Source organism: Vicia villosa, linkage group LG6 (assembly GCF_029867415.1).
Source record: "Vicia villosa cultivar HV-30 ecotype Madison, WI linkage group LG6, Vvil1.0, whole genome shotgun sequence".
NCBI classification, from domain to species: Eukaryota; Viridiplantae; Streptophyta; class Magnoliopsida; order Fabales; family Fabaceae; genus Vicia; species Vicia villosa.
This window is the reverse complement of record NC_081185.1, coordinates 47685651-47709901: the sequence shown is the minus strand read 5'-3', so window position 1 is coordinate 47709901 and position 24251 is coordinate 47685651. Positions and strand designations below refer to the sequence as shown.

The 24251-nt window shown below is 35.1% G+C and overlaps 1 protein-coding gene and 1 long non-coding RNA gene across 2 annotated transcripts; one reads left to right on the top strand and one right to left on the bottom strand.

Annotated features, from left to right (window-relative positions):
- Positions 1-1870: 1870 nt before the first annotated feature.
- LOC131611489 (uncharacterized) lies at positions 1871-2990 on the top strand. Its single transcript, XR_009286937.1, has 3 exons — positions 1871-2186; positions 2329-2596; positions 2752-2990. It is a non-coding gene; the product is annotated as an uncharacterized LOC131611489 (long non-coding RNA).
- Positions 2991-21376: 18386 nt separating this feature from the next.
- Positions 21377-22713, bottom strand: LOC131613626 (uncharacterized). Its single transcript, XM_058885279.1, has 3 exons — positions 22597-22713; positions 22117-22452; positions 21377-22006 (listed from the first exon to the last, which is right to left on the bottom strand). Exons 1-3 carry the CDS (start codon positions 22711-22713, stop codon positions 21377-21379), a joined length of 1083 nt encoding a protein of 360 aa, XP_058741262.1.
- Between the last annotated feature and the right edge of the window lie 1538 nt (positions 22714-24251).

Genomic DNA, 24251 nt, shown 5'->3' with positions numbered 1-24251 from the left:
AAGAAGAACATGTGATTATGTAATGATTACATTTGGGAATTTATGGCAAATGGATGAATCACCAAAGGAATCTTCTCACCAACCAATTGGATCACACTCAGCATCAGAAATGTTCCCTAAGATCACAAGAGATCAAGGGATAGGGAACTAGCTCGAAAATGCAATGATCACTTCTTGATATTCTTTGAAATTTCTTCATGATTAAGAAACCAAACTTACTTCACTAAGCAAGCTCACTCTCTCAAACTAATCTGAGCTCTTTGCCTATAAATATAAGTGCTATCCTCCATATAATTCACACCAAAGCAAATCTATTCCTTGCTTTCTCTTTCTCTCCCTCATGCTTATGGTTTTCAAAATTTATTTGGCAAGTGTAGCGGTAAAAATGTGACTCGACGCATTTTCACGCATTCGAAGTACAACAGAGTCGCCACTGAACTTAATTTATTCCAAAAGGAAAGGGAAAATATCGATAAAACCCACGAATAAAAAAGAAATGGATGAGATGGTCATCGCAACCAAATTAGGGTTCGGGAGTCGGTTAAGCAAGGGGAAGGTATTAGCACCCCTCACCTCCATCGTACTCGATGGGACCCATTTAGTTAGTCTTGTGATTGATTGTTAGCTTATTATCTACTTGCATTATTTATTAGGTTGGAAAAAAGAAAGGAACAAAAAAAAAGTTTTTTTTTATTATTGTGCTCGCCAAGACATTTGTATCTTGTGCCTATGTATTCCCTAGTGCAATGGGAAAGTCAGAGCAATCGTAGTTCGGAATAAGGAACCACGAGTTTGTTGGTTAATTTTAGCGAGAGGTACTCGATCACATTCAAACAATACTATGCGCACATGGATAAGATTTTGTTTGCATTACTACAAGAATGGATAACTAAATCGAGATTGAAACAAGATTTTGGCCATCATCGCATTCGAGTGGAGAAAAATCGATCCTCACATGTGGGAGTATAATTGCATTTGAATTTGACTAAGTGTCTCGTGTTATAAAAAGGTTTTAAAATTAAAAGGTGTGAATAGATTGAAGTTGTTTGTTAAGAGAAATCAAACATTTAAACAAAGGCTTAACGGCCATCGCCTAAATGCTTGAAAGAGAAAATTGCACAAGTACGTACAACCCCCTCTTAGGTGATGAAAAAAGGATGATTTGATGAGTTGAAAGATATTTAATTGGGTCCAAGTATTTAAACAAAAGCTTAACGGCCATCGCTTAAAATAATTGAAAGAGAACTCGTTAAATCAAGTTTTATGAAGTCTTTTAATGGAGTCTATGCGCTAAAAAAATGGCTTAACGGCCATCGCCTAAACGGTTGAAGAACAACTTGTACAAGTACGTACAAACCCTTCTTCATTATCCATTATAGACTTAAAATGATTAGATTGTTTAAAAGAATGCATTTTGTAAAAATGGTGAATTAAATCGAGTTTTATGGAGCCTTTAATGGAATCCAAGTATTCGAATAAAAGCTTAACGACCATAACCCAAATACTTTTAGGACTACTCGTACAAGTACGTACGAACCCTCCTTGATTCATCCTTTAAATCTCAAAAACTCGATTCGATTAAAAAGGTATTTTTTTGATCATTTTGAAATATATTGAATAAAATTCTAAACTTACATCTAAAGGAAACTATTTTTTATCATTTTAGTTTTTTTTTTAAAAGAAAAGGATTAAAACACTAACAATTTTTAAAGTTTTATTTGCAATAATTTATACAAATGTAAAAAAAAAACAAACAGCATTGGGCCAAGCAGAAGATTACAACCAAAGGCCCACTAGCATTCAACAAAAAAAAACAATTGACATGCAAAGTAAACTCTTGGATTGGAACTGGGCCGAACTGGGTCCTAGGCCCGTGTAAACCCTAAAACAAACAATCAAACAAAGGACCACACCTCTAACAACGCTCTGACTCTCACGAAAAGAACAACCTCTATGTTCTTCATTCAATCGCTTTCTCTTATCTCTCATGAATGGAAAAAAACTCTTCCTCTCTCGATCTCTATTTTCTCTCTCGGTTTCAAGCTTCTCTCGAGCTCACTTGCGGCTAGCAACCCCAACAACAAGTAATAATCAAATCAAAGCATTTATCGAAGAGGAACAGAGTTTACAGATACATGGTGAATAAGCATAAATCGAAGAAGAATAGAAATAGAATATAAACCCAGGTAAGCTTTTTACTCTCTCGCTTTTGATTGCTTCTGAAATTTATTCTCGTCCGTGAATCAATGCGTGTATGTTCCGTGTGAGCTGTTGCTGTTATTGCTATGAGGTTTGAGTGTTGTGAGTATTGTTATGATGGATTTGCAGGTTGCAGGGCGTGAGTATTTGGAGAGTGAGGTTGTTGCTTGATGTGTGAGTGTTTGGTTGTCGCGAGAGTGAGGTTAGGGATTGTGTTGTTGGGAGTTTGCAGTGAGTGAAGTTTATGGTGTATAAATGGTTGGATGTTAAAGATTGAGATATGGAGCTGAAAGTTTGTGAGTGTATTTGAGGTTTCAGTGAAGATGGTGAGGATGGGTTTCGAGTCTTTGAGACTTTTGAGTGAAGATTTGTTGTGGATTTTCGTGGCCGCCTCCAGGTTTTTTTCGTTGCGTTTTTTTCTCCTCTTCTTGTGCTATCAATCTTTGTTTATATAAGTTGAAATTAGGGTTTTCAATCAGAATTGGGGGGAAAATTTTTGAGAGTTTTGAACTTTTATGGTAAGCTGAATCGTTTGCTTTTTTTTTTATGCAGGATTGTTGGTCCTTTTTTATGAAATATTTGGACAGATTGGAGCAGCAGTGCAGGCTGGGTTTTGTTTTGTATTGCAGAGTGGTGAAGAAAAGAAAGCGTGGAAGAGAGTTGAAAAGAAGACAAAATGCTGCAGAATTTTGTTGCTTTTTTTGTTTGACTTTTGTGTAAAAATGGGCTTTGAAAAAAACAAATTGGGCCTAGTTTGAAAAGAAATAAAAAAGCTTCCCCTTTTTTGTTTATTTATTTTGTGTAAATAATAATAATAATAATAATAATAATAATAATATTAATAATAATAATAATAACAATAATAATGATACTAATAACAATCATGAAAACTATACTAAATAATAATAATAAAGATAAATGAAAGAGATTAGAATAAAAGAATAAAAAGATCAAGAAATATAAAAATGGACTTAAAGACAAAAATAAGAAAAAATAATCAAATTACTAAAACAAATCTAAGTTAGAAATAAAATATCATAATTTTTTTTATATTTGAAATGATAATGAATAAAAACTATTAACTATATAAAAAAAATCGGATAAATGGTACTCCGAATAAACTATGCATAATATATGAAAATGCGAGCTATTTTTCTCGACCTTAATAATTCTATTTTTTTTAGAATAAGCAGTGATGTAATGATCGAACAACGGACGCATGCAAAATAAAATATGTGATACGTCCGTATGAATGAAATGTATAGGGCAAAAATTGGGGTGCTACAGCAAGAAGAATCGAATTCTTCAAACCAGAGCTTCTCTTTTGAAATTAAGCACTCTAACATCTCAAGGAGGTTCATTAGAAGTGATCCAAGCACCTGGATCACTTCTGTAAGTGCAAGAACACCATCTTTACTTTCACTTTGGAGCAGAGTCAGTTGGAGGTCTGTAGATCAATTCGGGAGGTCTCAACCATGTCTAAGCATTCAGACACATTCCATAGGGTGTAGTGAAGCTATCCAGATGGTCGCAGCTCATCTGTAAGTGCAGAATCACCACCTTCCATTTCTACTTGAAGCTCAAGCAAGAGGGGTCGGGTAGATCATTTCAGAGGTTTTCAAAGTAATCCAAGTGCCCAGATAGCATCAACAAGGTCCCAGGAAGCTTTTGCAATCATTCACTCAAGGCCAGAAGCTCTCCATCATTTACACGACCTTCAGTTTCAGAGGTAAGTTTTTGAGCTCCACCTCTTTAATTTAGGCACTCTTTGTGATAAAGCTCGATACCATTTCATTCAACATCATTAGAGGATTAAAAACCCTCTATCATCATCTATTTATCTTTCAGTATAGTCATTTAATTTGATTTTTAAAGTTTTAGGGTTGTTCACGTTTTTCAGTCAATCCGTTAGATGTAGTTAATATAAATCTGTGTTAGCTATATATTTAGAATCGTGAGTGAATTTAGAACAAGTTTCATGTTTACACCTTGGCCATTGGTTGAGAATTGAGAGATCTGGAAATTCAAAAATCCAAGAGCTAGAGGTTGAAGACGAAGATGGCAGTTGGCGCGCCATTTTCAAACATTCCTTGTCAAGTTTAAAATATATTTATTGCAAGGTATTCATATAATGAATACATCGTTATAGCCCAGTGGTAAAGAGAGTTTTTGTGTTGCGCGTGCCCAAGGTCTGGGGTTCGAATCCCCCTCGCCCCAGACCTTTTGATTTTATTTTCTTTTATTGCTTTATGCACTTAAGCAACATATGTATTGCATTGGAGTCACCACTATGACACCAAGCGCGCGTTGGCTGGTTGGTGTGTGTTTTGAGTACTGGCTTCAAGGGCGTGGGCTCAAACCATGGTGAGGCCAAAACCATTTTTTTTACTACTCTTATTCTTCATTTTCTTTACAACTTCACACAACAAATTAACCAATCAAATTAAATCATTTCTTTCTGATTTTTCATACATTTATCATTTAACACATATATTTTATGAATAATAAAAAAAATCACTAAAAATATTATTTATTTGATATATTTTTATTAGGTTTAAAATACATATTTTTAAGTATTTTAAAATACTTTAAATATAGTTTTCTCCTAAATTTCAAAACCTAACCTCTTGTAAATATTTTTGTGATAAAACCCTAATCATGTAGGTCTTAATTAGGTATAGACTTTGTCTTTACCCTAATTAAGTTGACTTTTGTCAATTTTCAAAATTGTTTTCAAACTTTAATTAAACAGACGACCAAGGTTTTCAGACAACAAAACCTTGTATCATTTCAAATCTCTTCAACTGTTTTCATAAACAGTAAATCATTTCTACTGGGCCTCTAATAGAGTGTAAGTCCCAACACCTTTTTCTTTTCTTAGTTTGTTTTCAAAAAAAACTGTATTTACAAAATCTTCTTTCTGTTTTCAAAACATTCTTCTGGTATTTGAAGGGCATTATTCCCGGTGAAACTCTTCAGATACCTATGTGACCTATGTCCATCCTCACTTCTTCTGTTTTCAAAAACCTTTAACTGTTTATCATAAATATTCAACTGTTATCAATAAACAATCAACTGCTGGTAAGGCTTTGTACATACATCTTCAAAGGCCTCCACTCCATCCAGGTTAGGCTTTACAAGCTTTCAATTTACAGTCTTCATTTAAATTACTGTCAAATATAAATTGTATATATATTGTTTAGAACTACGTCTGAGCGTAAACCTTAGGACAGTTAAACTATATATATATATATATATATATATATTATAGGACTATGGCCTAGTATTGAGAATGTCTTCCCGGTGAAGGCTCTTTCCTAATTAGAGATCTTTAGTTCAAACTCAAGATGAATTATTCCCGGTGAAACATCTTGAAAAAACCTTAGAACCCAAACTAGGACACATCCACCCAAGAGGAATTATTCCCGGTGAAACCTCTTATCCTTTTGCTTAGAGCCAAAATAAGTTCAAAAACCACATAGCTTTCTCTTGTGCTATATAAAGGACCCTCGATGACCCTCGACTAGCCTCCTCTTGGGCTTTGTACAAGGACCCACAGGATTCTTAAAAGCATTCCCAGCTTCCTCTTGAGCTTGTACGCAAGGACCCATCAGGTTTCTTATAAACATAGGAACATGTCTTTAGTCACCTTTTAGCCTACCCTGGTGAGTTTCTTCCATTCTTCAAACCAGACTTTACACAAGCTAAGTTTGTCTCAATCTCAGTATTGAGCACACCTTTTGGAATGAGAGACATGGACAGTCTCTGACACCTTTATCTTCAACATGATTTTCCTTAGCAGAGTCTTGGTTCCATATCTGTCTATCCTTAGTCAGTGTCAGCCTTAATCTTGGGCTTTAAACAAGAAGTCTCAACTAGATAATCATTCTGCCATCATTCAAAGTCCTCTGGAAAGGGTTAGCCTCCACTCATTCCTTCATTTTAACAAAATCCCCTGGAAAGGGTTAGCCTCCAAAATCACTCCTTTAAATCCAAATTCCCTGGAAAGGGTTAGCTTCCAAAAATTAAACTTTCAAAAGATAATCTCACCAACTGAGTCAAAATCCCTGGAAAGGGTTAGCCTCCAAAATCAGTCCTCTAGAGTCATAATTCCCTGGAAAGGGTTAGCTTCCAAAATTCAACTTTTAAAAGATAAATCTCACTTAAGGTTAGTCTCAGTCAATAAAAACCAATTCCCCGATAGAGTCTACTTTAGTTCAACCACTCAAATAAATCACCAGTAGAGTCAATCTTCAAGCCTGGGTCTTTCTTTCATCAATTCCTGTTTAACAAAAGCACAATCCTCAGTAGGGTCAATCAATAGGATAATCCTCAAAAGAGTCAAAATCCCCTGTGAGTCAAAGATCCCATACTTGTAGATCTTTCTTTAAAAGTCAACCTCAACCTTGGGCTTTGTACAAGGCACATACTCCCCTTAGAGTCAAAATCCTTATAGGTATTCCCCTAGAGAGTCAGCCAAAACCTTAGGCTTTGTACAAGGCAGATATAGAGTCTCCCTAGTAAGTCCTTCACCTTCAAGTAGCTATAACCTTGGGCTTTGTATATAAACCACAGTTCCTATGTCAAAAGATTTGTAACCTTTAGGATCTTTTCCCTATAGAGTCATCCATATTCAATTTCTTTAAGAGTCCGCCACAACCTTGGGCTTCGTACAAGGCAGAAAATAGTGTCTTCCCTAGTAAGAGTCAGCCATAACCTTGGGCTTCATACAAGGCAAAAAATAATATATTCCCCAATTAAGAGTCAGCCACAATTCTAGGCTTTGTATAGAACACCAAATAAAATCCATCAAAATAAACACTCTGCAACTATAGTCAGCCTCAATTCTGGGCTTTGTACAGAACACAAAATTTCTTAGTTTAAGCTAATCCCTAGTGGAGTCATCTCCCAGAGTCAATAAAATAATTAAACAATTAAAAAGCCTCAAGCTTGGGCCTCATACAAGCCAACTAAAAATCAAATCATTCAAACAGTAGATAGACATAGCTCATCTTCATAGGTAGGTATTTCTCCTATCTCACCACAAAGAAACAATCATCACAAACAAACAATCATTTCAAACAAACAATCATTTCAAACATTCTCCCATTTAGGACCCGTGAAAGGCATGCTCTGAGGAAAACACACCCAGACTTGTACAACGTTCCCTAATTTAGTCGAGAATCTTTCATTCAAGAGGCATGTGGCTGTCATACTTGATCAACAAAGTAGGCTCCCTCTCTTAATGAAACAAATTTCAGCTTTTCTGTCACTTTAAAGATGTTTGTGGTGGAATAGTAAAAATACCTCTCTGTAAAGATGATTTCATGTCTCTTTATTGTAAACTGAGATTTAATTCAAGCTTCAACCTTGAGCTTTAAGCAAGGCACAAAAAATCATTAATTTCCCTAATTAGTTCTCCGAACTACAAAATGCTCTGACTTCCATTAGGGATATGTAGGCATGAGGTTCACAAGGAATCTCAGCGAGCTAATAAAAAACCAAAAATAGTCTGTCTGTCTGTCTGTCTTTTTCAAATCAATTCAATTCCTTCTCCTAACACAAAGGAGAAACTTTCCCAATCATTCAGCAACAAACACAAACACAAAGACATAGAGAAGGTTCCCGTAGAGTACTACGGATATGTAGGGTGCTTAAACTCTTAGGCTAGGTGAATCCCCATACTTAGCAAACTCCTAGGGTTTATTTGAGATCTTTTCCCCCTTTCCTACTCATAGGATAATTAAAAAGTTCGTGTGATATCGTAGGAAGAACTGAAACAAAATTCATCCCGCCACGGGCGCATTTTCCTTCCAAATTCCGCGTGAAGGGTCTAGCGTGCCGTCCTCCCAAGTGAAACGGGGAGGTAAAAAAAAGATACGACACCCATGACTCCAAGATGGATCATGTAGTTGCTGGGAAGCTCTGGAGAGCTTTTGGTAGGGAAATTCAGGAAGACTTTCTGGATCTTCAGAAAGACTGTTTGGCTGCTGCTCCTAGTCCTTTTGGATTATTTCTGCAGTATGATGATGGCAAGTACTATCACCCCATCACCAACTAGAAGCCTCTGGAAGAGAAGCAGTTTGTTGATGAACTGGAAGAAGAAAATCCTCTTGCAATCGTTGTGTGGAAGCCACATCCATACAAGGTTCTGACTGGAGATTTTTAGATGCTGTTCAACTAGTTCAGGGAGAACCCTCTGGAAAAGGCTCCTATATTAGTTTATCCAGAAGTTGAGTACCCTCCAAAACCTGAGACTCCTACTGCTCCAAAGAATCTGGCTGAAATTCTTCAAGGCACAAAGCATCCTGCTGAAGATATTCCTGTTGAGGAAAATCATGAAGATGTTCAAATGGTTGAAGCTGATGCTAATCATCCTGTCCTGGAAAACAGCTTTGATGCCGCTTCTGTTGGTTCCTTTGTTTTTATTCTGATGAACACTATGAAGGAGCTCCAACAGAATCAAGCTACCTTGGCTAGTCGTCTGGGCAATCACGATGAAACCCATGCTGAGTTCAAAACCTGGATGAAGACTCAAGAAGAAGCTACTAAGAAGCAAGTTGAAGACACTTCTGAGATTAAGAACCTTTTGGCCGTCTTAGCTTCTAAGTTTAGCCAGTCGTAGTCTGTCTTGTGTCTTAGTTGTTTTCTTTGTTTCTGCTTCTGTTTGCTTGCATCTGCTTCTGTATTGTTTTCTTCTGATTAATCAATGAAATATCTTTTTATTTCTTCACTCTGTGTGTCTTTCATCTGAATCTTTTATGCTTTTTGGTTTTATGACAAAAAGGGAGAGAAATGTGATAATTGAATTGATTTATAATATCAGTTGCTGGGCTTAAGTCTCAACATTCCTAACAAATATATTGCAAGTTTTCTGTCTTTGATAGTTTTTGCAGGAATGTGATATTATGGACAAAGGTCAATATGAGAAGCAAATACATGGGGAAAAGCAATTCTAAAGCTGTTAAAGATTTGAAGCAAGCTTAGTGCTCTGAAGCTCCAAGTCCAGAAGCAAGAAATGTTTTAATCAAACCCAGAAGCTCTAATACATGAAGTCTCAAAGTTCTGATGGATCAGATACATAGAAAACTGAAGACATAAGAGCTCTGATACAAGTGATCACAAAGAGAAATTCAAAGCTCTGAAGCTGTCCAATGGAAGCTCTGAAGAGAAGCTCTGAATGTTCTGAAGTTCTAATTTAACGTGAAAGTCTCAACTGAAATGGAAAAATACTCAGGGAAGTCCTTTATTTATAAATTCTTCTAGTATTAATTTCAGGGGGAGGTTGTTAATCTCAGGGGAGACATATTCACACACTCTGATTATATGCTTATGCTATATCTGTGTAATTGTCTTTGTTCATCTAATATTCTGGATATAAATTCATATAAATTATATATGTTTTTGTCATCATCAAAAAGGGGGAGATTGTTAGAACAAGAAATGTTCTGATCAATATTCTTAGTTTTGATGATAACATTAAGTATGAATTTTGTATAAGACAATGTGGTACTCTAATCCTTTAAGTTTTCCATTTCAGGATATATATAAAGAGTATGCACAAATCAGCGTTCAGAAGCAACTGACTCAGAAAGTTCTGGATGGCTTCATCATAACATGCTCTGGCAAGACATCAGAAGATGGTCATGCAAAATCAGAACATGAACTAGAAAGCATCAGAAGAATGGAAGTCAAACGAACAAGCTCTGAAGTTCTGATGGTATCACACTCAAAGCTCTTCAAAGTCAGAAGACAGAAGATGCTCTGCACCAAAGCTGATGGCTCTGATATTCAAACGTTGTTATCTACAAATCCGAGTCTAGAAGAAAGTACAAGATGAAAGGCTGTAACGTCAAATCTTTGACTGACAAAAGGAACGTTAGAAGCTACAAAAGGCAAAGTCAGTAAAAGCAGCAAAAGCAAGGCTCGAGGTAGTTGACAAAACTGTGAAACATTAAATGCAGCATTGTACTATTCACCCAAATAGAAGTTCTGTCTAGAAGCTGAATACAACACTTGCGCAAAATATACAGAAACACTGTCAAACTCAAAAGCTAAAGAACTTCATCTTCAACCTTACACATTTTGTAATATCTTAGTGAGTGTTAAGAATAGAACTTAAGAGAAATATCACAGTTGTGATTACAGCTTTATTAGAAGCAATTCAAACTCTTGTAAACTTTATTTTACATTGATTGTAAAAGGATTCCTAGAGTGATCAAGTTGTGATCTGTAGACTCTAGAAGACTCAGAGGTTATCTAAGTGGAAAACCATTGTAATCAGTTGGATTTGTGGATTAAATCCTCAATTGAGGTAAATCACCTTGTCAGGGGTGGACTGGAGTAGTTTAGTTAACAACAAACCAGGATAAAAATAATTGTGTTCATTGTTTTTATCTTCCAAGTTTTTGAAGTCACACTTATTCAATCCCCCCTTTCTAAGTGTTTTTCACTCCTTCATTTTCCACATGCTACAAACTCGTACTCATAAGCTTATTCTAACTTAAAGGTAATCAATTTCAAATGCAGCGAACACAAAGCTTTATCTTTATTCTTCTTCATGATCTTTCTTCCATTTTTCTCAATACAAAATCCTAACACCTCTCTCTTCCACGCAACGAACTTTCTTATAAGCTTCTTCAAACTTAAAGATAATTAAATTCTCCCATTTTTCATAGTTCTTGTTAAAAAGGGTTTTTTCATTTGACATGATATTCTCTTTTTTTTCTTCATTTTTTACTTGTACGCAATGTGAATGAAGAAAACCACCTTAAGAAAGTGCATACTTTGGCTATGGTTTACATATGGTTTGTGTTTCTAGGGAGAAACAATATAAGAAGTACGAAGCAAAACAAAGAGTATACTTTGGCTATTGTGGAAGCTTCTTTGGCCTTGTATTTTTTCTTTATAGTAACACAAAGTAGATCAACTTCCGTTCATTCCACGAATCTTTTCACTAAAAGGTACGTTCGTGAAATACTTTACGTAGTATTGTGTTGTTGTATGTTGTTGTTATGTTGTTGATAAATGTTATTATACGTTGTCATTGTTGATTAATGTTCTCATAACAAGAACATAATATTGCTAAGTCACAATAAAAAAGATTCTTGTGACTTAGAATGTTTTGTTCTTTAACTTCTTATGTAGATTGACAGAAGTCAGGTTGAGTTTATTATATCGTATGTAGATTGTTTATTTCACTAACCCTTCAATGAAAATGCATTGACTTGAATTGATTTAGAAAATTAATCTGAAATTAAGCTATATTTGAAAACCAATTTAGATCAATCAATGTTTTTCGAATTGCATTTGTCTCATAATTCATATCTTGCTCTTTAGCATATAGAATATGGTTCAATGACCTAAGTCCTTCGTAGCATAGATTCTTTCTATTATAGTTTATTTATAATATTATCAATTTATTGGCTAAGTCTGCCTCACACCGTCACTATCATCATGATTGTTATAATGATATTCATCGTAACAATCATGATGATAGTGACGATGATGAGGAAGACTTAGACAATAAATTGATACGATTGAAATTAAAATAGAAGAGAAGGAATCAAAGCTAAGAAGGACTTAGGCCATTGAAACATATTCTATATGTTAAAGAGCAAGATATCAGTTATGACATGCATGCAGTTCGAAAAATCAATGGTTTGTTTAAGTTGTTTTTCAAGAATAGTTTAATTTTCAAATTATTTTCTTCTTCATCAATTTGAATGGTTGTATTTGTTTAGTGAGGTGTATGGAAAAACAAGCAATCTATATATTTTATAAAAAAATTAGGATACTTTCCACAACGGTTATCTATTTTAATTGTAGTGAAATATTAATTATATTCCAAATAAATCGATCTTGTTGGGTTTTGAACCAATTACATAAATATATACCACAATGGTTTTTTAGTGTAACTGTTCTGATAGGTAGCGCGTGTCATGCCTTATTAGAAGATGGTTGTTGTCTTGTTTATTAAAATACATTAGATTTTGGATCAACAACACTATCTTTCTTGGTATTTTACCTCCATAGGGTTTTAGAAAAATAATTAAGTTTAGGAGACTGAAGCGATTAGTCCTCTCTCCACAAATGGTATATTGAAACGATTAGTCTTCTCTCCATAAAATTTGCAAGCTTTTACAAGCGTTGAGCTCACGAATCTTTTAACCTTGGTTTAATAGCGGACTAACCATTAACATGTGAGATTTCTATATTGGGTTAATCTTGAACCTTATCTAAACTTTTAATACGCAGCTGAGATTTAATCTGATTTGGTTTTATACCGGGATGACCAAGATTCTATGAGATTTTAACATCGACCTGATCTCGAACCTATAGCGAGAGTGAATCACACAATCCCCTAAACCAAAGCTTTTAAGGTTTTAGCTTCTAACCCAAACAAAAATCAATAAATGGATATTATGTTCAAACAAGATATAAACAAAGGTCCCTTGGTGAACTTACAATTTAACGCTTCCACAATTACACATTAATTCTCACTCACAAAAGTTCTTTTCTCACAAGGTACTAAGGCTAAAATATTAGTGAGAAAAAGTAAATAAGAAGTTTAGAGACAGAGGGAGCGAGTGAGTTGTGTCAAAACAAGATTCTAGATGTTTTAATATGAGGGAAGGGACCTCTATTTATGAGGAAAGACAACTTTCATCATGTCACCAACATTTTTCTTAAATAACTCTTCCTCCTGTTCTCCCTTCTCCACATCCATTTTAAGTTCCACAAAATTAGCGTAGCCAACTTGTAGAGGATAAGCATAAACTTGCATCTAGTTTTTTAGCATTTCGCCAAATTGAAGCCTTCCTTCTTTCAATGCTTTCTGCACCAGATCCCTGAAAAGAACATATTAATGAAGGATAGAAAAACACTTAGAAATAGGGGGTTTGAATAAGTGTAGCTTTAAAACTTGTAAGATAAAAATAATTTGCACAATGATTTTTATCCTGGTTCGTTGTTAACTAAACTACTCCAGTCCACCCCCTTGGAGTGATTTACCTCACCTGAGGATTTAATCCACTAATCACACAAGATTACAATGGTTTTCCACTTAGATAACCTCTAAGTCTTCTAGAGTATTCTGATCACAACCTGATCACTCTAGGAACACACTGCTTAGATACCCTCTAAGAATTTCTAGAGAATCCGATCACAACTTGATCTTCCCTAGTTCTTACAAATTAATGTAAACAAATTCTTATAAGAGTTACAATGCTTCTTAATAAGCTATTATCACAACTGTGATTTTTCTCTTAAGTTTAAGTTTAATCTCACTAAGATATTACAACAACAATGTAGTGAGGTTGAAGATGAAGTTTCAGAGCTTTTTGAATTTGACAGCGTTTCTGTATGTTTGCGCAAAGTGTTGTTTTCAGCTTCTCATCAGAACTTCTATTTATAGGCGTTTGAGAAGATGACCGTTGGGAGCATTTAATGCTTTGCGTGATCCGTACAACATTGCATTTAATGTTTCACTCTTTTGTCAACTACCTCGAGCCTTGCTTTCGCTGTGTCTACTGACGTTGCCTTTAATAGCTTCTAACATTCCTTTTGTCAGTCAGCGTAGCCTGCCATCTTGTACTTGCTTCTGATCTGATGTTTGTGTAAACAACGTTTGAATATCATCAGAGTCAAACAGCTTGGTGCAGAGCATCTTCTTGTCTTCTGACCTTGAAGTGCTTCTTAGCATGATACCATGAGAATTTCAGTGATTCTGCTTCTGATCTCAAGTTCTTCTGATGCTTCATAGACCATGTTCTTTTTCTGCTTGACCATCTTCTGATGTCTTGCCAGAGCATGTTCTGATGTTGCATGCTGAACCTTCTGGGTCAGTGCTTCTTGCGCTGAATTTGTGCATACTCTTTATGTGATTCCTGAAATGGAAATTGCGTAGGATTAGAGTACCACATTATCTCATACAAAATTCATATACATTATTATCATCAAAACTAAGAATATTGATCAGAACAAATCTTGTTCTAACAATTAAGACATTTTATAACCCCAAGAAATTATGGTACTTACAAAAACCTCTCTTTTTCTTTTGTTCCAATGGCGGATTTTTTAAGCCAGGAGGCATTATATTCTTCCCATCGTACACCAATACGTTAAATATTTCATAACATTTTGTAATATCAAAAGTATAAGTTTTATCAATGAATTTTTCATTCTTAGGTTCGACAAGGTTTTTCCTGTTTGATAGTTTTAACAGTTTGCATGCATATGGAGGCCCTTGCTTTAGTTTTGCCACATTGATCTCATTCTCCTCGACGTAGCCATCGACCAAGTTTAAATGATATTCCTTTGTATCGACATATGCAATTTTCTCTTTTTTATTGTACTTAGATGCTCCGGCCTTGTCAATTTCAAGCGTTGACTTGACGAACCCTGTCATCCAACTGCGCCATATCCCTAAGGTATTGATTATCTAACTTCTTCCTAATGGAATAATCTAGACATCCAGCGGCTATTTCGCCCAGTTCATGCTCAGGGACTTGTGGAAAGCATCTCACTTTATGAATTCTAAACCTATTGAGGTAGTAATCTATCGACTCAGGCGTTTTTTTCCTAAGTGATGAGTGCTAAATTACTGTGAATTTGAGTGTGAATAATTAGCATTCATCGGCTTAATTCATTTGCTTTTCGTTAATAAACCAGAACTTTAGTGTATATTCTATATAGTTTACATTATAGTGTATATATTATATTATTGTGTAAATATCATTGATTTTAATTGTTTTTATCTCATTTTTTTAGGTATTCAAACATTGATATTTATCCATTGTTAGATAGAGAATTCAATAAAATTTCCAACACTTTGAACAGAGCACAAATCGGAGTTACGGTTCTCAAGTTATGGCTAAAATAAGATTTCAAGTTGCTCTTAAGCGGGCTTAGCGGGTTATGCGCGCTATGCGCGATCTGCGTGTTTTGCAAAGTGTATAAATAGAATTGTAAACAAATTTTTAGGGTTATGCTTTAGAGTATTTGATCCCAAAGTCATCACCTTCATTTTTCTTAGGTTAGAGCTTAGAAAACAACATTTAGAGGTTGTAATCGGGTGATTCGGAGTCGAAGCTTCTTTGCTCGTGATTGACACCGCGACAAATTAGGTTTTCTTCTCCATTATTCTCTTTGCAAGCTTCATTTTTTGGGCTTTTTTTGTAAGTATACCTTGTTTGTATGTATATTTATTGCTCACGGTATTGTATAAAATCTCTTTTACAAATCAATGTTGATGTTTATCCTTGTTTTTGCTTGGTGCTTGGATATGAGTTGCTTTGGAGATAAACTCCTCAAATCTTGTTCTTGGATGAATATTTTCTAGGTTCTAGACTCTAGAGAAATATTTAGGCTTAGTATTCATTCTAGGTATCGATCTTTAATGCCTCTGTGTTGGTTGAGTTGCGCGAGACATCGTTGACGAGAGCAAAATGGTTAATTTCTCACTTTGTGTTAAACATAACCTTTGTGTGAGTTTGATGTGATGATTTTTACAAGTGAATTACGTTTTTTACAATTGAGTGATGAGTTTAAGTATTTAAGGGGTATGTAAAATTCAATCCTGAGAGTTCTCTCATTTCCGAAGAATGAAATTCTTTTTATGTTAATGTTTCATTCCCATATTTACCATTTTAAGCCCATTCAAATCTAAACTTAAGAACGCGAAACTTGTCAAACGGAAATTCCATAATCATTGATCCTTATGGACACGATAAATCCCGGAATACTTCCAATCTTTTGCTTGCCGCTTTGCGCTAGCCAATTCCTTGAGATTATTCTATTGGACGTTTCTCAGGACATGATCTGCGTCCTGATTCCTTTGTACCATCACTGGTCTAGGGTTATAGTGCCTCTTTGTGGAGAGGGTTCCTAGGGTCGAAATCCTATAGGCTGCCTGATAAGTGCGTTTTTGTAATTATTTTGGTTTATAGTTTTGGTGCACTTATTTACTATTTTTTCTCAACTTGTACGTGTTTTAATGTACATTACGTAAATACGTATACTTTTGTATTTAATCGATTTTTAGTATATTTGTGTACCGTTTGATAGTTTTCCATTCATTTTATAGGTATTGATGCGTATTTGGAGCATGAGCAATAAGGTGTCGAAGACAAGGCTTCAAACGCGTGATATTGAGCAACGGAACCAACTCATCAACAAATAAGGCTCAAAATCAAAGAATAAAAAATTATCAATTTGGCTTATATTTGTCATTGTTAGAAAGAGCATTGAATAATCTTCTCATCGCTTCGAACCAGGTGCAAATCAGAGTTATGGTTCTCAAGTTATGGTCGAAACAGTGTTGGATGTTGATGTTTGCTGTCATTCTGCTTCTGTCGTGCTTCGCCGGGAAAAGCTGGACTCCTCGGGCGAGCCATTAGGACCCAGAAGCATGAAAAAGACGCTGTTTTGAGTTGCCGGGCAAACCATTTAGTCGTCGAGTGAAGTGGTCCTGAGAGAAATACGTTTTAAGGGGATAAAAACACTTTTTTAGGTTATGGGTTGGGTATTTTTGAGTCCCAAGTCCATCAACATCATTTTCTGGCAGATTTAGGCTTAGAAACAACATCGGAGCTTGCATAGCGATGATCCGGAGTGGATTACTCATCAATCGATGTTGACAAACCAGGAGATTTGTGGTTTAGCTCTCCTTCTTTGTGTATTCTTCATTTGTTGGGTTTGCGTGTATATTTACTTTGAACTCATGTATATTTGTCGCTCATGGCGTTATATTTAATTTTCTTTACAAATCTGTATTGATTGTTGTCTTAGATTTTTGATCAGTGCTCGAGATTTGAGTTGTTATAGACATATACTGCTCGAGTCCATATCTAGGATGATTATCTGTTATTTCTGGATTCTAGAGATAGATTTAGAGCTAACACACTTTATGGGTGTCGAATTTTAATGCTTTCGTGTTAGTTTTGTCGGTTGAGAGATCGTCGGTACAAATGATATGGATATTTGTTGTGTTGTTGAGGTTGGCTGAGAGATCGTCGCCGAGATGATATAGTAGTCGCTTTACTTTGGATTAGAAATGACTTAGGGTGTGATCGATGCGTGATGACATTGACGAGTATTGTAGGTTTAGTATAACTAGTCGATAAGTTTAAGTTTGTGAGAAGTAGATTATATGCATGCTTCATAAGCCTCTTCTCTCTGAAAAATGAATTCTTTTTGTGCTAATTTTTACTTTTGTGTTATTATGCTTTAACTATTCAATCCAAACTCATAACTTAGGAAATTGTTGAACCACTGTTCAATGCACTAATCCCTATTGAGACGATAAATTTCCCAGATAAATATTTCCAAAAATTTTGTTTCTTGCCTCTTTACCGCTTCAGCAAAATGGCGCCGTTGTCGGGGATTGGTGTTTTATCGACTTGCATCGCAATAGTTTCTATCATTTTAAGTTTTGTATAAATCACACATATTATATATTCTTACTAGTCTATATTTGTGTACATGTTTACTATACTTGCACATGTTTTTTATAGTCGTAAATTTGTTATATCATTGTTTATTTCTTTTCATGTTTGCTTGTGTGTGATTAGGATTAACCGGGCGGAAATAACTCAGAGAAACGTTCTTAAATAACAGGCGTTGAGCTTATGACGTTAAACAAGAATGTCTATTCTTTTTTTTTGTTTAGTGTAGCTAGTGTGATGCAATTTTCTAAACAAATTTAGATCGGACCAATTCTTAAACTTCAAATCTTCACTTTTAAATTTGTTTAGACAATTTCATCTGGTCTTTTAAGTTGTTTATATTAATACTTTGTGTGTTTGTCAATAAGCTCGTTTTGAGTAACTGATGAAATTGGAGATGATTTTCCAAGTTTAATCATTTCAACTTGAGAGTGTATGGTAATGATTTTGTTAAATTTTTGTACACGTTCAAGGTATGTGTTTATCGCTTTCTTAAATTTAGCATATTCATGATACTTAGGCTTTTTACAATTTCTATGTCATTCATTCTTTCGTATACTTGTTCGTTTGTGAATCACTTTAGTTCCTACCCTTTTTGTCAGATAACTTTACTTTGTTGACATATGCTGGTGACCACAAATCTTGTTCTAACTGGGATCTTATTATGCTTAATCTTTTGTTTGTGTTGACTAAATGAAAGCATGGAAAGGATCAAGGCATTTTTGTTTCATTTTGGGCACAACTACCTAGCCAAATAGTCATTTCACCTTGTGAGTGTGTGATCATTCATAACCCTTTTGAGCCTTTTGTCATTGTCCATATTCTTTGATTTTGATACTTATCTATAAGTATTTAGTTCACTTTTTGTATGGATTTAGTTCACTTTTTGTATGGATTTTGATTGTTGATTTTTTCTTGAACCCTTAACTTTGTGTTGTTGTATGAATTTTTACCTTGCCTTAGAAAGTAGGGAGTATTCACATAATGATACGGTTGAATTCAAGTTGGGGAGAAAAATTATTGTGCCCTTGTGGTTTGCTATGAGGTTGAAAGAGAAAACAAAGAGAAAAAAAAGGAAAAATGCTTTGAAAAACAAAAACAAAAAAGAGTTCGAATAATTGTGAGAATAAGTGTGTGCTTTGGTGTGAAATTTGGGATTTAGAAGAATTTTGATTGGAATTTGGTGTTTGAATCTTTGGCGAATTGATCACTCACTTAGGTTTAGGCAAATTTTTTTTCGATTAGCCTTAGGAATTATCCCTTTTTGTTCACCCGACCATGCTACAATTTTGAAAAGCCATTGTGATTCTTTCTTTTGTATTTTCAATATGATTTTTGGATGAATGCATAATTTAATCTATTATTTGCAAGATTGTTGGATGAGTGAAAATACCCCATTTTTGTGCGTGTCTCATATACCGATGATTGTGTGCTAGATGTGATTCATGTGTGAACTAGTGTTGTTTTAGAATGTTTGGTATATTCTCTGTATTTAACATTTAATTTTTGATAATGTTTACCTCGTAGTTAAGTGGTAAGTATTTACTTTGTGCGTACCGTTTTCGATTTGACAAATTTTGACTAAAACATTATTTAATCAACAAACTCCCCCTTTGGCAAATTTTGGCTAAAACATTATTTAATCATAGTGCGGCATCATAATAGCACACAATATCATAGAGCACATAAGCTCACCAAAATACACATCACATCAGAGTAGCAGAGATGTCAGAACATCTTCTGGGCCATTATCTGCTTCCCCTCAAACTCACCATTATCTGCTCCCCCTCAAGCTCACCATAAGTAGCAAAAATTAAACATTATCAAAAATTATTGGGAGAAAAATTATTGTGCCCTTGTGGTTTGCTATGAGGTTGAAAGAGAAAACAAAGAGAAAAAAAAACGAGAAAGAGAAAGAAAAGAAAAAGAAAAAAAAAGAAAAATGCTTTGAAAAACAAAAACAAAAAAGAGTTCGAATAATTGTGAGAATAAGTGTGTGCTTTGGTGTGAAATTTGGGATTTAGAAGAATTTTGATTGGAATTTGGTGTTTGAATCTTTGGCGAATTGATCACTCACTTAGGTTTAGGCAAATTTTTTTTCGATTAGCCTTAGGAATTATCCCTTTTTGTTCACCCGACCATGCTACAATTTTGAAAAGCCATTGTGATTCTTTCTTTTGTATTTTCAATATGATTTTTGGATGAATGCATAATTTAATCTATTATTTGCAAGATTGTTGGATGAGTGAAAATACCCCATTTTTGTGCGTGTCTCATATACCGATGATTGTGTGCTAGATGTGATTCATGTGTGAACTAGTGTTGTTTTAGAATGTTTGGTATATTCTCTGTATTTAACATTTAATTTTTGATAATGTTTACCTCGTAGTTAAGTGGTAAGTATTTACTTTGTGCGTACCGTTTTCGATTTGACAAATTTTGACTAAAACATTATTTAATCAACAAACTCCCCCTTTGGCAAATTTTGGCTAAAACATTATTTAATCATAGTGCGGCATCATAATAGCACACAATATCATAGAGCACATAAGCTCACCAAAATACACATCACATCAGAGTAGCAGAGATGTCAGAACATCTTCTGGGCCATTATCTGCTTCCCCTCAAACTCACCATTATCTGCTCCCCCTCAAGCTCACCATAAGTAGCAAAAATTAAACATTATCAAAAATTATTGGGAGAAAAATTATTGTGCCCTTGTGGTTTGCTATGAGGTTGAAAGAGAAAACAAAGAGAAAAAAAAACGAGAAAGAGAAAGAAAAGAAAAAGAAAAAAAAAGAAAAATGCTTTGAAAAACAAAAACAAAAAAGAGTTCGAATAATTGTGAGAATAAGTGTGTGCTTTGGTGTGAAATTTGGGATTTAGAAGAATTTTGATTGGAATTTGGTGTTTGAATCTTTGGCGAATTGATCACTCACTTAGGTTTAGGCAAATTTTTTTTCGATTAGCCTTAGGAATTATCCCTTTTTGTTCACCCGACCATGCTACAATTTTGAAAAGCCATTGTGATTCTTTCTTTTGTATTTTCAATATGATTTTTGGATGAATGCATAATTTAATCTATTATTTGCAAGATTGTTGGATGAGTGAAAATACCCCATTTTTGTGCGTGTCTCATATACCGATGATTGTGTGCTAGATGTGATTCATGTGTGAACTAGTGTTGTTTTAGAATGTTTGGTATATTCTCTGTATTTAACATTTAATTTTTGATAATGTTTACCTCGTAGTTAAGTGGTAAGTATTTACTTTGTGCGTACCGTTTTCGATTTGACAAATTTTGACTAAAACATTATTTAATCAACAAACTCCCCCTTTGGCAAATTTTGGCTAAAACATTATTTAATCATAGTGCAGCATCATAATAGCACACAATATCATAGAGCACATAAGCTCGCCAAAATACACATCACATCAGAGTAGCAGAGATGTCAGAACATCTTCTGGGCCATTATCTGCTTCCCCTCAAACTCACCATTATCTGCTCCCCCTCAAGCTCACCATAAGTAGCAGAAATTAAACAAACTACTAAACTTAAACAAACTACTAAACTCTCCCCCTTTTTAGCCATAATATGCCAAATATATAAAGCAAGCAAAATAGTCAAGGTAGTTTAGAGAGTACATCACAAAATATCCATGAAGTAAGCATGCACAGGTGCCAAAATAACAACAAAAAATGAAAGGGAACCACAAACAACAACACAGGTTCTAACTGCCTTCAAGACCAGCAGTCCCAGCAGCTTCAGAACTTCCTTCCTCATCATCAGAATTTCTTGCTTCAGAACCCACTTCCTCACCAACACTGTCAACCTTTTTCAGATCATTGATCATCTTTTCAAACTTAAGCTTCCTTGTTGAGATAACATTGATAGCTTCATCAAGTTCTTTGCAAACCTCCACTAGTTCAAAAATCATTTCAGCCTTGGTTGAGGTCTTGTTATCAACATATGTAGATGTCATGGCAATGTTAAGGACATGCTTACGTGTAAACAGTTTAAAATGATGGGACAAAACAGACTCCCTTTTGGTTATTATATCAGTACTAAGAAGAATCCCAGGATGTTGATTGAGGATAGTACAACAAATGAGAGTAGGAAAGGAAATATGCATCTTTACTGCACATGTGTCAGCATGCTTCACAGTTTGATAAAAAATGTAGGCACCGTAATCAAAAGCCTTCTTGCTTCCAACTGCATAAATAAATTTTCCTAAACTAACCGAGATAACTGAAGAGTTATTGGTAGGGACCCAATTTGCAGCTCCAATTCTATGTAGGATGGCATATTTGACACTCAATTTACTAGCTGGGAGCTTTTCCTTCACAGGCCATGTATTCACCTGATTTGTAGTTATAACTTTGCAAACCTAGTTATCCGTCACTCCAATTCACCTTGTTCATCTTCACTTTTTTCCAGATATCAATTGATGATAGCAGGTGAGAATTCAACACATCTACCTCTAGCATAAACTTTCCTAAACTCTCTTCTTCTAGGGTCAGCGCAATCCACAGGAATATTAACAATGAACCCCTTCACAATATCCTCATAGCATTTAGCAAATCTAGTTACAGTCTTCATTAAACCAGCATAAGAAATCATCTCCATAATCTCATGACACTCAAAAGCATATTTTCCCAATTCTCTTTCAAGGGAAATCCTCCTTTGGTAAACATATTTCCATTGCTCAACACTGTCTACAGAGTGAAACGAAATGTTGTCAAGAGGGGCATCAGGCACTCTGACAGAGAGTTTCTTTATCTCATATCTCTTCATAGGGGAGATGTCCTAGACATCATCTTTAATATCATACTATGAATCATCATCATCCCTAATCTTTCTCTTGTTAGAGGGAGGGACTCCTTTGCTCCAAGCCTTTAAAGGTCTTTACATAGTCTTTTTCTTGGTACTCTTGGTAGGAGTGTTGACTACCACAAATTTTCCTTTTCTAGACCAAAGTCTCTTAGCAATTCCAGGCATTACAGTAGTGATAAGATCATTGTCAGACAGATCATCCAGATTCACAACATCTTCAGCAGAAGGGTTCATAGTTTTTCTTGACTTAGGAGCATCAAGATTGACACATGAATCCTTCTCTACAAATGTTGTCTATCTTGTTCAGTCCTAGTTCTCACATCCTCTAGGACAGAGGTAGCAAACTTGGCAAGTCTACCTTCATCATCATCTTTCTCCGATGTAGATGATGCACCAACACCATGGGAGATAGTACCTGTGCTTACCCTAGCAGGCATTTGGGAGAGAGAGTTGGAAGTCCCAGACACATCTATACCTAAAACCTCAACTGCAATCTTTCTAACATTTCTATCGGTAACACAAATGTTTTCCTCTGACCTTTTAGTTAAAGAGGGTTCAACAGCGGGTTTAGGAGTGTTACCTTTAAGTATATCAGAAACAGCTTGCAATGGCTTTGCATGGGATGATCTGACCTTCTTGGACTCCGTCTCGGAACATGCAACAATTGACAAGGGGACAACATGAAGAACGTCATCCAAGGAAGGCTGCACAGTGTGGGTTTCAGAGATCGACCGAGAAGTATTTTCTTCATCAGAGGTACGTTTGGAAGAAGACGAATCACAATATTGTGAAATCTTTGTGATTTTGTGAAATGTCAATAGCAGAGTGATCCGTGCATATCAGTGTAGGTGCTAAGTAGCAGAGAGAAATAACCATAAGCAACTTTAGTGACAGAAAATATAATGTGAGTCACTATAATTTTTGGAGGGACCGTTTCGGGGGATATTCCATTAGGCCGCTTTTTTCTGCGCGATATAGCTTAACGTTGTGATGCTACTATGTTGTGACTATGTATGTGATTGTTGCATTCATCGATTCGCATACAATTGTATTCTTTTGTGATGGCCTGGATTGGCTAAACAGTGATTAAGGCTTATGCCTATTTGATGCCTCTAATAACTGACAATTGGCGATGCGGGCTGAAGCCCTGGGTACCACATGCATTTGCATTTGTTAGTCGCATTTTAGTTTGCATGATTATGAATTGGTGTGACTTGTATTATGAATTGAACTGTTTTGGTTGAAATAATGATGTGAAATGAATTGTAATGTTTATACCAAGATGTGGTAACTTTTATGATTTCTAACTCTAATATATTTTTTTATCATAAGTTTATTTATATTGTTAGATATCTCACTCTTTTCTTTTGTTTCGCCGTTTTTATATTGTTGATGTCATGCTCTGATAGGTAACGCCGGGGGGATGAACATTTGATTGTTTTATTTGATTATTGTTATCTTGAGGAATTTTGAGAAAACATGTAAACTCTCATTTTGTTTAAGTAGTTTATTGATTTGGATGAAGTTAAATAAGTTAGAAGAGTTATGATTTTATTTCCGCTGCATTAATAAATTGAAGTTCGAAGACCATGATTTGAGTATTTATGCTGGTTCATCCATTTGCGTGCTATGTATTCGAATGTTTTAATTTGAGGATGTTTTGCTGCTATGAAGTTGTCATACCCCAAAATTTTCCCTATCCAATCATTCTAGTTGGAATATGTCATTTTTTCCTCATCTTTTTTTTCTTACAATTCTTTATTTTTGCAATG

What these genes read in the sequence shown, in the direction of transcription:
- LOC131613626 (XM_058885279.1), bottom strand. Translation starts at nt 22,713, where the DNA reads ATGAACCCTTCTGCTGAAGATGTTGTGAATCTGGATGATCTGTCTGAC. An exon ending in CTAGAAAAGGAAAATTTGTG is followed by an intron (nt 22,453 to 22,596) that starts GTAGTCAACACT and finishes GATGATGTCTAG; the next exon opens with GACATCTCCCCTATGAAGAG. An exon ending in TTTATGCTAGAGGTAGATGT is followed by an intron (nt 22,007 to 22,116) that starts GTTGAATTCTCA and finishes ACTACAAATCAG; the next exon opens with GTGAATACATGGCCTGTGAA.